The following is a 13,378-nucleotide window of genomic DNA, read 5'->3' on the forward strand; positions in this document are numbered from 1 at the left end:
GTCAGGGTTGGAAGGGAACTCGAGGATCATCCACTTCCAACCCCCCTGCCATGGGCAGGGACACTTCACACTAGATCAGGTTGCTCAGAGCTGCATCCAGCCTGGCCTTAAAAACCTCCAGGGATAGAGCTTCTACCACCTCCCTGGGCAGCCTGTTCCAGTGTCTCAGCAGTGTCTCATGGTGAAGAACTTCTTCATGATGTCCAATCTGAATCTACCCACTGCTATTTTTGCTCCAATTCCCCTAGTCCTGTCACTACCTGACATCCTAGTAAGTCCCTCACCAGGTTTCTTGTAGGCCCCCTTCAGATACTGTAAGGCCACTATAATAAGGTCTCCTTGGAGCCTTCTCCTCTCCAAACTGAATAGCCCCAACTCTCTCATGATCTACACTTATGAAAACTCCAGGTGGTATTCCCCATGACTCTCTGTTACTTATTGGAGATTAGTGATGAGAGACAGGCTACAGACAAAGTCAGTCTGTGAAGGAGAGAGTAGCTTATCTTTGTCTGAAACAGAGCCAAGAACAATGTATCAATGTCCATACATATTTAACTCTAAGAACTGACTCAGGATTTATCTTGCTGAGGTGTAATTTTGGAAGTAGAGGCATGGAAGTCGTTTTTCTTCAATAGAAGTAGCTGCTCTCAGAAAGTGATTGGTAGCCCGGATACTTTGCCTGTGATTTTTGCTGCTTGTAGAGCAGTTAATGCAATGCTTTGCTGAACTCTCATTAAAAGTTATTATGCTACCATGACACACCTACAGAAACAAAAGCACTGTTGTCAGGGTGATGTAGCCAAATTATTACCACCCTGGTTTTCCAACAGTTTAAAAAATAATAATAGTGTTGATAATAATTAAAAAACATCTCACTGAACGTTTTAATGTTTTTTTAAGTAATGATGAAAACAATAGCCAAGTGATAGGATAGGATAGGATAGGATAGGATAGGATAGGATAGGATAGAATAGAATAGAATAGAATAGAATAGAATAGAATAGAATAGACCAGACCAGACCAGACCAGACCAGACCAGACCAGGTTGGAAGAGACCTTCAAGATCATCATGTCCAACCTATCATCCAACACCACCCAACCAACTAAACCATGCAACCAAGCACCCTGTCAAGTCTCCTCCTGAACACCACCAGTGATGGCGACTCCACCACCTCCCCAGGCAGCCCATTCCAATGGGCAATCACTCTCTCTGTGTAAAACTTCCTCCTGACCTCCAGCCTGAACCTCCCGTGGCGCAGCCTGAGACTGTGTCCTCTTCTTCTGGTGCTGGCTGCCTGGGAGAAGAGACCAACCTCTGCCTGTCTACAACCCCCCTTCAGGTAGTTGTAGAGAACAATAAGGTCTCCCCTGAGTCTCCTCTTCTCCAGGCTAAGCAACCCCAGCTCCCTCAGCCTCTCCTCATAGGGCTTGTGCTCCAAACCCCTCACCAACTTTGTTGCCTTTCTCTGGACACGCTCCAACAAGTCAGCATCCTTCCTAAACTGAGGGGCCCAGAACTGGACACAGGACTCAAGGTGTGGCCTAACCAGTGCAGTGTACAGGGGCAGAATGACCTCCCTGCTCCTGCTGGCCACACTGTTCTTGATGTAGGCCAGGATGCCATTGGCCCTCTTGGCTGCCTGGGCACACTGCAGGCTCATGTTAAGCCTACCATCACCCAGCACCCCCAGGTCCCTCTCTATCTGGCTGCTCTCCAGCCACTCTGACCCCATCCTGTAGCACTGCATGGGGTTGTTGTGGCCTATGTGCAGTGTGAGTTGCATACACAACACTGAAAATAGATTTGTCCTTCAGGTTCTGGTAGGGACAATGGTGAGAAAGGAGGAGATGGTTTTGTAATGATGAGAACCACTTTGATGTTATTACTTGAAATAGCTGCAAGCAGAAGCTATAGATAATAATAATCTGCAAACTTTAGAGGTTGAAAGAGCTCTGAGAAGCCAAGAATGACTGCAGCTGCTTTGAGTGATGGTGGAACAACGCCATGTAGTTGTGAATAGTTTATGCAGATGAAATATAATCAGAGTCAAAATGTGCAGTCATCAGGTTTGAGATCCAAGAAGCAGGTGGTACTCATGTCTGTCTCAGGATTTTGGAGGGGTTCCCTGGCATCAGCCATCTCAAAAAAAAAAAACCCAACTGTAGACTAAAGAAACAATTTTGATATCTACAATTAGGTAGCATAAGGGACCATCACTTCAAACACAAAATTATTCCTTGTCTGTGGTCTTCTCCAGACATTCAATGAGGCAGATTGTTCCTGTTGTAAAATAATGCCTCAGAACTCAATGCCACTTTTTTTTCTGGAAGTGTTAAATGGAAGCTAATGACAGAGAGGAAAAGATTTCCAAGTTTTGCAACTGGCAACCACTACCAGAGAATCCATGAGCTTTTCAAATCCATTTTTATGTACTTTAAATAATAACTTGTCAAGAACTGGGCAACCAAACTGTAGAGAATATGGCCAAGGTAACCCACGGCTCCTGAATTATTTATGACCTGATCGTCACATCCGCATAAAAACCCCAAACCAACTGCGTCAAAAAAACTCACCAAAAATTATTTGCTTCTGTATTCCCACAAGAAAATGACCACTTTAATTATTAATGTGTTAGCAACCCTGCAATTTCAGTGGTTGCTTAGTGACACCATAGTGTGATGGGGTTTCTTAACTTCTACTAATCTTTAAGTACTGAAGAAATCACTGCTGCCTCGCATTTGAGAGAAAGGAACAATTTAAGGAAGATGAAACAGTAACAATGATGCATGAACAACCTTGTGACTTTTGGGGAGGTGTTTAGGAGGAGACTTGATGGGGTGCTTGGTGCCATGGTTTAGTTGATTAGATAGTGTTAGATGATGACAGTATCACAGTATCACCAAGGTTGGAAGAGACCTCAAAGATCATCAAGTCCAACCAGGATGATGGGTTGCACATGACGATTTCAAAGGTCTCTTCCAACCTGGTCTGGTCTATTCTATTCTATTCTATTCTATTCTATTCTATTCTATTCTATTCTATTCTATTCTATTCTATGGAGGGGGCCAGCCTCTTCTCCTTGGTGGCAAGCAGCAGGACTCCAGGAAATTGTTACAAGCTGTGCCAGGGGAAGTTCCAGCTGGATACTGGAAAATATGTCTTCAAAGAGAAGGTTATCAAACCTTGGAATGGTCTGCCCAGGCCAATGGTGGAGTCACCATCCCTGGAGATATTGAACCAGCATGTGGACCTGGCACTTAGGGACATGGTTTAGTATTGACCCTTCAGTGCTGGGTCAAAGGTTGGACTGGATAATCTCTGAGGTCTCTTCCAAACGGTTGTTTTCTGTAATTTCTGTGATTTTTCTATACCAAATGAAAAGTATTAAAATGCCATGCATAGAGTCTGGATCTGAAAGCATTTTTGTTTCTTCTCAGTTAAAGGACAATTTTATTGATGAATTAGCAGATTGCTTGAACAGTTTTGTCTTTACCATTCCTAAGAAGTAATTGAATATATGCATGTATGTATGGCCCAATGCATCACTGAGTGTAGAGAGCATCATCTGAGCAGCTACCCTTCCATTTTCCCTTTCAGTTGCTAACTTAAAAAAGGGGTGGCAGATAGTCAGTATTCAAGCCCAGGCAGTGATCCATCTTCTTTAAATCCTTTCATTATAAATTCTGCTACTAGAAATGAAAATCTTGGTGTGCTGTCACTTCAGCCTACTTTCCTTACCTGCCTATTCATGCTGATCATTAGGTATTCACTGCATGTGTGTGTTTAATAACCATTCTGTAATGCTGCCTTTTCTTCCCCCCATTCTTCATGCTTTAATTATTCCTGTTGAAAATGAGTAAAACTGCTGAAAGATGAAAGAAACAGATTCTTCATTATTTAAGCAATGATTTCCTATCACTGGTCAGACAAGTGGAAAGGGATTCAGGTGACCATATGTCAGTATCTACAATTTTGACATCTGTATCTAAGATAGTCCTCCCAGGATTGCCTTTGTGGAAAACAGAGTAAAGAAAAAATAGTCTGCAATAGCATTGCAAATTAAGCTTTTCAAATAGATCTGATTATTTACACCCCAAAAATGCTGATTTTAATTGGCTGTAAACAGAAACAAAAGTTACTAGACTAGATGTTTGCTTTAAAGATGTCCAAAGGTAGATGAGATGAATCCCACCCCTGTGCTCAAATTAATCACCCAGATTACATTTCTAATACACATGTACTGTGACTGTGGGTTTTGATGTAAAGGACAGTGCCATTCAGTGCTCTGCATAGATGAGCAAGTCCTGTTCAGCACAAGCACCAAGAGCAGTCATGTTAGGACTGCATTTCAAACTGATTAGATTTCTCTGCTTTTCACCTTGGCTAAGTAGTGCCAGGCTATTAGTACATCCACATTCTTTCCAGAACAGATCAGTTTGAGGAAGAGCATTAACACTGAGTGCAGACATACTGAGGTGGCCTTGAATATTTCTGTTGGAAAATAAATTTAATAGCCTTGGCCACGTTGGATCCTGCTATCCAAAGCAATGTGTATCATAGTACAAATAATAACAATATCTATTCTTGCCCCAGCAAGCTCATAGGGAGCTAGTTTACAAACAATGAAAAGGGAGAAAACTGAATGGAAGTAGCCTTATTCCGACCTGGCATTCTGTGGTTATTTAGGAATGACATATGGCAAGGGCCTCTTGCATTAGAGGGGGCTGAAAAAGATGGCAAATTAATACTGAGACATTTTTTAGGTTTTGCAGTTAATTTGGAACAGTGCCTTAATGGTGATCTTTCCTGTGGGTTTTTCCCCTTAGGATGATTTCCAGCATACAGACTCAGAAACCAACTGGGAGTCAGTCACAAGCTCTGTCTCAGTAAGTAATTTGTTACTGTTTTGCCCATGGATGGCTTGATAGGATGCCTTGAACTCGGCTCACTAAAACGGTCCCTGCATAGGGGAACCACATTTTCACCTTTGGCATAGGATGAAATAAGTGTTTATTCAACTCATACTGGGATCAGCTAGTATGTTTTCTAAGAAGAAAAAATGCAAGATATGCCATCAGCTGTTGTAACCACATGAGATAGCCGTTGGGAAACATTTCTTGCTTTCAAGCTTATCCTGTCAAAATGAAAAGACATGATACAACCTCCTTGCAATTTTCAGTTGTAAAATGTCTTGACCTGAACACTCTTAAAATAGGTTGTCAGGAAAATGAATCCAGTTTCATTGACCGTACTGAGGGGGTTTTAAGTCTTTGTAGTAAAGTGTTACAAGTCTCCATGCACAGCAGTGAAATGCAGCTTCAGGGAAAATAAATAAATTAGAAAGTCAAGTATAAAATTTCAGTATAACATCTTATTTTTCTTTTCATCACATTCCATTTGTGTCATTGACCCAAAATTTGTCCCCACTTTCGTTTCCCAAATTAAATTATACACTGGGGAATTACTATGACATCAGAATTCATGGTATGGACAGTCCTTTTCTGTGTACTCTGCTGGCTGGTCAGCACCATGTCACAGTCTTGTAAACTCCTTTTAAAACACATGAGATGAGGATAAGCACTCAAAGCAGATCTGAGACCAATGTTTAGAGCATTCATGGAAGGCAGTTTAATGATGGCACCTTTGTTACAGCAGCTGCCAGAACTGGCAGTAAATAAAATAAGAGAAAGTTCTACTGATGTGTCCAGGCTGGGCAGCAAGCAGAGAGAAATTTCTGTACTGCCAAAATTAGAAGAGGTTAAGCTAATCTCACTTGTATTCACCCTTGAATTTGCAAATAGCCCTTGCCCTTCATGATATGATGCATTGATAGCCTGGAACTAATTGTCCTGAAAGTCTTGGGCAGTAATGTTAACAGGGCAGGGATCTACTAGATGTGCCAAGCACTGAAAGATCTAAGCTCATTTTTCATTCTAATATGGGGCTCTAAAAAAATAAGAAAGGTCTATATAATAGAATATTTTGTTTCAAAATATTGTAGGCAGTCGTTTGAAAATGTAAGCCTAGGGCTCCCTCATCAGGTAACCATGGAAATGAGATCAAGTGTATGGTAAACGCCATGTTTGTTATAGATCTTAGCATTGTAAGGCATGCCAGATGCCAAACAATAATCTAATATTCATCTAATATTCATTTCATACTGAAAGACAAAAAGAGTTCTGAAAGAAAAAAAAAAAACACTTCTGAAAAGTTGTGGTTAATGTGTTACAAATAGGCAACTTCAGTATTACAAGTAGCAAGCTGATGCCCAAGATCATATGGAAATCTGCAGCTGAAGCAGGAGCAGAGCCCCAGTTTCATAGTATCATAGTGTCATAGTATCATTCAGGGTTGGAAGGGACCACAAGGATCATCTAGTTCCAACGCCCCTGCCATGGGCAGGGACACCCCACGCTAGATCAGGCTGGACAGAGCCTCATCCAGCCTGGTCTTAAACACCTCCAGGGACGGTGTTCCCAAGCACTCTTCTATCTAATAAAACATACCTTGTTCCACTGGGTGTGCATTGCATGCTCTAGCCCTTTCTTATCCTCAGGGAACATAAGGTAGAGAGGTGCCAAAAGGCTCCAATGCAAAAGTCTGAGGACATCTAAATTCTTCAGGGATTCTTCTGTGGTTACAAGGGACAAAACAACAAACTCAGACCTGTCAGCTGCTAATAGGATGACCAGCTGTTCTGTAAATACTCAGCATGGCAGATCTAAGTTTTGTCCCTCAAGCCCACAGGCTCATTTTAGGGTCTGGGAACATTAAAGTTCATAGACTAGACTAGAACAGAATTAACCAGGGTGGAAAAAACCTTTGAGATCGAGTCCAACCTATCATCCAACACCATCTAATCAACTAAACCATGGCACCAAGCACCCTATCAAGTCTCTTCCTAAACACCTCCAGTGATAGTGACTCCACCACCTCCCTGGGCAGCCCATTCCAATGGGTAATCACTCTCTCTGTGTAGAACTTCTTCCTAACCTCCAGCCTAAACCTCCCCTGGTGCAGCCTGAGACTGTGTCCTCTTGTTCTGGTGCTGCATGCCTGGGAGAAGAGATCAACACCTACCTGGCTACAACCGCCTTTCAGGTAGTTGCAGATAGCAATAATGTCTCCCCTGAGCCTCCTCTTCTCCAGGCTGAGCAACCCCAGCTCACTCAGCCTCTCCTCATAGGACTTGTGCTCCAACCTCCTCAGCAGCTTTGTTGCCCTTCTCTGGACACGTTCCAGCAACTCAACATCTTTCCTAAACTGAGGGGCCCAGAACTGGACACAGGACTCAAGGTTTGTGGCCTAAGCAGTGCTGAGTACACGGGCACAATGACCTCCCTGCTCCTGCTGGCCACACTGTTCCTGATGTAGGCCAGGATGCCATTGGCCTTCTTGGCCACCTGGGCACACTGCTGGCTCATGTTCAGCCTACTATCAACTAGTACCCCCAGGTCCCTTTCTGCCTGGCTGCCCTCCAGCCACTCTGACCCCATCCTGTAGCACTGCATGGGGATGCTGTGTAGAACCTGGCACTTAGATGTGTTAAATCTCATGCCTTTGGAATAAGAGTCTGGGTTCATATCATAATATTTTTATCTTTTTTTTCCCCTCAGAAAATACTTCTGCCCTTAATCCAGCATGGCAAATTCAGAAAAACAAATCAAAACAAATCCACACATAAAACTAAGAAAAAAAATACTGGTCCCCAATTCACTCCTTATTAGGTTAGTTTCCATTTTTTATAATGTTATGATCATCACCTGCAATGCCTGTCAGCTTCAGAGTACAGATAGAAAATAGAAAAGAATGGAAGAGCAGAAAATAAGGGTAAGAGCAGTGACAGAAAAAGATACCTTTGTGTCCCATTAAATTAAAAATGCCTTCAGTGATTTAAGAAACGTAGAAGAGATACATAATGTGGAAAATCTTTGCTCTTCATTGCTTCTTGGAATTCATTCTTTCCTTTGCCCTTTCTTTGGATGTGATCTCAGAATTCAGATTACAGTGAGCACAAGCTCTTCTAAAGCTACCGCTTCGTTCTTGGCAGGACAAAAGAAAGGCAGTTGGTTTGGGAGCTCTGAAGTTGCTTTTGGGGCTGCCACAAGATGTTGCTGCCAGTAGGTTATCTGAGCTGTTAAAAATTCTTCTTGGCTTGGCTGTCACTGTGCATGAATAAGGCTGCACAAATCTCTTGAGTGGGGAATCCCTGCTGTCTGTATGAGTTTGAAATGCCCTGCAAATTCACAGCCTGACCTGGGGTTCTGTAGTCAAATGCACAGCTGAACATATGAAAAAAACTCTTGCATCATCTGAGCTACACACCTGTGGTCTGATTTTTATGCTGCTCTTTCTTCAGCATCCTTCTACCATCTCCCTCACTTTTGAAAGATAGCTGGGGACTGGAATTTCCCAGTTGGGCTGCTGTCACAGCCATGAGCTCCACAGAGCTCTCCTGAGCAAGCAGGTAGAACCTGGGTGCCTTTTTGTAACCTCAAAGCCTGCATTAGCACACTGTGTGGTGTCTGCCCATAGCAGTCTGTCCTGCAGCATTGTTTTAGATAACAAAGCTGTGTGCACTTGGCTGGTGTGAGCTTTTCAACTCTGAGGGCTTCCATCTCTCTGAGATTTTCTATTCCATGTCACTTACAAGTCAGGAAAGATGCTTCCCTTTTACTGGGTCATGAATTTTTACAGCCATCTGCACTCTGCCTACTTCAGCACTGCTTTGTAGAGTCATTGCAGTCACATAGTGGGCCATATGAAACTTCTTGTGCTGTTGGTGATAAGCAGTAAGTGCAATTATGTTGATGCCACTATTGTAGTGTTTTCTTTTTCTTCTCTTTCTTGGTTTTAATACTTTGGACTGCCCATGCCTTCAGAAAACACATGCAGCAAAACATTAAGTACTGTTGCTGTCGTGATACAACTTACCATTAAAGACGAGTGTTTTATTCTAAAAGACGTATTTCCTTTAAAACTGTTTTAGTAATCACTGAAGGACACAATCTTGCAAACAAGTGAGTGACTTTACTCAAATGAGTTGACTTTTCCATTACTGCCCATTAGTGAAGCTAATCACAAAGATTAATAGTTTAACATAGGCATTTACTTGGGAGATAAGGTAAAAAAAAATACTTTGGGGGGCCATTAATTTTAAATTACATCTTTTTGCTGCATTACTTCAGAGCTGGGTGTTCATGAGAGAAGCAGGTTTCTAGGGGTTTGCCCCAATGATTTAACTTATAAGACCAAACCCCAAACAACTCTTTCTGTTCTATTATGCTTCTTGCTGGCCTGCATCAGAAGTAGCGTGGCCAGCAGGAGCAGGGAAACCATTGTGCCCCTGTTCACAGCACTGGTTAGGCCACACCTGGAGTCCTGTGTCCAGTTCTGGGCCCCTCAATTTAAGAAGGACATTGAGACTCTTGAACGCGTCCAGAGAAAGGCAGTGAGGCTGGGGAGAAGCCTTGAGCATAAGCCCTACGAGGAGAGGCTGAGGGAGCTGGGGTTGTTTAGTCTGGAGAAGAGGAGAGACCTCATTGCTGTCTACCACTACCTGGAGGGAGGTTGTAGCCAGGTGGGGGTTGATCTCTTCTCCCAGGCAACCAGCACCAGAACAAGAGGACACAGTCTCAAACTGCACCAGGGGAAGTTCAGGCTTGAGGTGAGGAGAAAGTTCTTCACAGAGAGAATTGTTAGCCATTGGAATGTGCTGCCCAGGGAGGTGGTGGAGTCACCATCCATGAAGGTGTTCAAGAGGGGATTGGACATGGCACTTGGTGCCATGGTTTAGTAGTCATGAGGTGTTGGGTGACAGGTTGGACTTGATCTTTGAGGGCTCTTCCAACCTTACTGATTCTGTGATTTGCCAGGTGTTTTAGTTACTGTCCTTCAGAAAGTAACAGATCTCAAAGAATAGTTTTCTTGCACATATTTTACACATAGCATTAGACTTCATGCTTAGACAATGGAAAAAGTTGTATCAGGGCGGTGAATATTGTGATTCTAAATAGTATATTATTAAAAATGTTTAAAGTCCTCTCCAGTAAAAATTAAATCACTGCAGTCCTTCTGTCAAAGCCAAGTTGTGCCATAACTTCAGGGGGAACCAGATATGCTCAGAGGATGATATTTGACCCTTCCTGCTAGGAAATAAGCTAGCATTTGGTATTATGATGTAATTGTGGGAATATCACTATGTTGGTAATGGCAATATTCATTGTTAAAGTGTTGAGATCCAAATATCATGGGTTGTGTCATTTGCTTAGTAACTTGTATTTTTGGTCCACAGATGGGAGAATGGGTATTCCACAGTGTTTTATAATGCATTTAATTCTTGGGAACAAAGGTCCATCTTTTCAGGTCTTTAACCAAGCCAAATTTGTTGTCCAAGCTGACCAGGGAAATAAAGACTGTCTAGTGCACTTGTTGCCTTTGTCTTTCTCAGCTGTGATTTCTGATCTACCTGTTACAGATTTAGCAACAGAGTTAGTGGAGTTGTGAAGGCACCACCCCACCACTGCCTGGCACTTCTGTTCTGTGACCATCACAGTGGTGCCAAAAGATATTTCCATTATAGCTTTGTATATGTGCAAATCATCATAACCTTTGAGGAGTGGGTCTGCATGCTGACAGTCCAGCAATGCTTCCACTCATAGCATGTCCTTGAGAATTTGCTTGGGAATTCCTTGGTGCCTCTTCTTGCAAAAAGAAATCACAAAGGCACAACAAAGCTTGGTCCAGCTAATGACTTCAAAAGATGGCCCAAACCAGCTGTTTCAGTCAGTAGTAAACCAAATAGTCATGAGGTCTGTGGTGACAGGTTGGACTCGATGATCTTTGAGGTCTCTTCCAACCTTAGTGATACTGTGATACTGTGATACTGTGAAATTTCTCAGTAACTGTTTTCAATTGTTTTAAGTGGTGCTGTAATTTATTCCAAGTGCACTGAGATGTATGTCACTCTTAGGGGGTATCCTATCCCTCTCCATCAGTGACTGATGCTACGCTCACAGCAGAAGCACTGGATCAGACCATCGCTGCGTTTGACACGGTGGAGGATCTGCTCAAACACTTTAACCCGGACTCCTGGCAAGAAGATCTTGAGAACTTGTACACAGAGAGCGGTCACCATTATCGAGGCAGGAGCTACCACGACAGGAAATCTAAAGGTAGGCAATGACGCTACATACATGCACTGGGTCAAGGCCAGGATATTCCCTCACTCACACAATTGTCCACTGGTCAGCTATTAGATTTTGGTGCCCATGTTCCTGTTGGACTCACAGGACAAACTACAACTTGGACAGGATGAGAGGACTCCCAAACAACCTGTGACAGAATGAGAGGACACAGTCTCAGTCTGCATCAGGGGAGGTTTAGGCTGGATGTTAGGAAGAAGTTCTTCATAGAAAGAGTGATTGCCCATTGGAATGGGCTGCCCAGGTAGGTGGTGGAGTCACCATCACTGGAGGAGCTTAGCAAGAGACTTGATGGGGCACTTGGTGCCATGGTTTAGTTGATTAGATAGTGTTGGATGATAGGTTGGACTCAATGATCTCAAAGGTCTTTTCCAACCTGGTTAATTGTATTCTATAAGTTATTTAATCCTTAATAGTTTTCTGATTGAGTAGGATTTCATTTGAGGAAACAAACTGAAAACTGCCCATTGTTATTGTGGATTCACAAATAAAAACATAGGCCCCATGTGTAAAGGACAGATGGTTCTCAGTTTCACCCTCTTAAACACTGCTTTGCATGTTAGGCATGGGGCTCCTAATTACCTGCACTATCATCATACTTTAAATATCCTGCTTAGGGATTGTTCTCTGTTGAGTGAGGAATAATCACTTTTATCACATTGTGCTGAGGGAAGCATCTGGTGCAGACACCTGTATGTGCAGCTGGTTTTTTAGGATGTGAACATCTCCCTGTTTTTCATTATATTGGAGGGGAGTAGTACTATGGTTTAACATCTTTGTCTTTATTTGAGCAAAGGACACATTTCTGGGTTATGTTTCTTGTTTCCTTCTGTTAGTTCAAATCATCCATCCACCAAACAGTAGAGCAGTACAAAACCATGATGATAAATAAAGCACTCTTTAGAAGAGATGGTCGTGCTCTAGGGTAACCATGCAGCGAAGGCCTGCTGAAATTGCCTTTTATGTGCAAGTATAGACCTAGGAGGTCTGTTAGAGTTCTCTGAGATGATAATTGCTGTACTTTTCACAGAAGATCTTGAATGCAATAGTTTGTTTGAGTTGCCTTGTTAATACTGTCCTCCATTTCCAAATTATGTGTTCACATGCATTCTTCTACATAGCTTTAAAATTATAATGTCCAAATCACAATTCTGATTCTGGGCAATCTACCATTTATTTGCATCTGAAATCTCATTCCCTGTATATTAAGCATTTTAGTTCCATGTTTGTAACTTACTTGCTGTCAATGAAAAGGCTTTGACATGGAAAGGATTATACAGGCTACATGTGTATTAGGGCAAATAGTGTTGGGGAAGTCTTCCTAGACCCTGAAATCCAGTCACCATATTGCTAATTTGTCAGCCTTGTCTCTGCTAAGTTTTGGCCTAGGCCAAGTGTCATTCTCCCAGGTCATTGCTGGGCATGAACCAGGAGCGAGCAGAGGCCAGCTCCCATTCCTCATGGGTAGTTTGTATGCAGCCACCTTGTCTTGGAGACTAAGGGATAAATGTGGGCTCTGGCATGGCTGTTGACCCTTGTGCAGTATAATGACCTCAGGTATATACAATGAATGAGTAAATGCACAGCCAGCTTAGCATACAGTTTCCAAGACACATTGTCATCTGTGGTTTTAGGCTCAGCACTTCAAAGAAATCAGTGATAAAGGCCTGAGCACTCATCCAGTGAAAACTAAACCCCTTTTCTTTATTCCTTTTTGGCACAGCAGAAATTTCAGGCAACCACAACAGACCATGTTTTGTGAAAACATCACCCAACTGCCAGTGCATCACTTCTGAGATCAATTTGATCTCATTTAGGGGTCTGGGAAACATGATCTGTGTGCCACTTAGTCCCAGGGTTTGGCACAAAAAGGCATGTATATAAAAGACATAAAGGGTCATGATTGTAATAGAAGCTGATTACCTGGATCCTGTACTAGTTCTGCTCTCCAGACTTAATTTCTCAGATCACACTGGAGGGCTGAGCCCAGAAAGTGGTGGTGAATGGTGCCACATCCAGCTGGCAACCAGGCACTAGTGGTGTCCCCAGGGATCAGTGCTGGACTCATCCTGTTCAATATCTTTATTGATGATCTGGACGAGGGTATTGTGTCCATCATCAGTAAATTTGAAGATAACACCAAACTGGGGTCAGGTGTTGATCTGTTAGAGGA

General features: G+C 42.7%; 1 protein-coding gene across 3 annotated transcripts in view; it reads left to right on the forward strand.

The window, feature by feature from the left end:
- Positions 1 to 13,378, forward strand: part of PDGFD (platelet derived growth factor D) — a 161,823-nt gene that overhangs the window by 123,678 nt on the left and 24,767 nt on the right. For 2 of the 3 annotated variants that reach the window (XM_068144979.1, XM_068144989.1), the window contains exons 4-5: positions 4,828 to 4,887; positions 10,974 to 11,175. In XM_068144979.1, the coding sequence (XP_068001080.1) occupies positions 4,828 to 4,887; positions 10,974 to 11,175 (262 nt within the window). The remainder of the gene's footprint in view (positions 1 to 4,827; positions 4,888 to 10,973; positions 11,176 to 13,378) is intronic. The other variant, XM_068144995.1, reaches the window with a different exon arrangement.

The sequence above is a fragment of the Melanerpes formicivorus genome, unplaced genomic scaffold (assembly GCF_026170545.1).
Source record: "Melanerpes formicivorus ecotype bairdi unplaced genomic scaffold, bMelFor1.0.p_v2 SCAF_1, whole genome shotgun sequence".
NCBI lineage: Eukaryota > Metazoa > Chordata > Aves > Piciformes > Picidae > Melanerpes > Melanerpes formicivorus.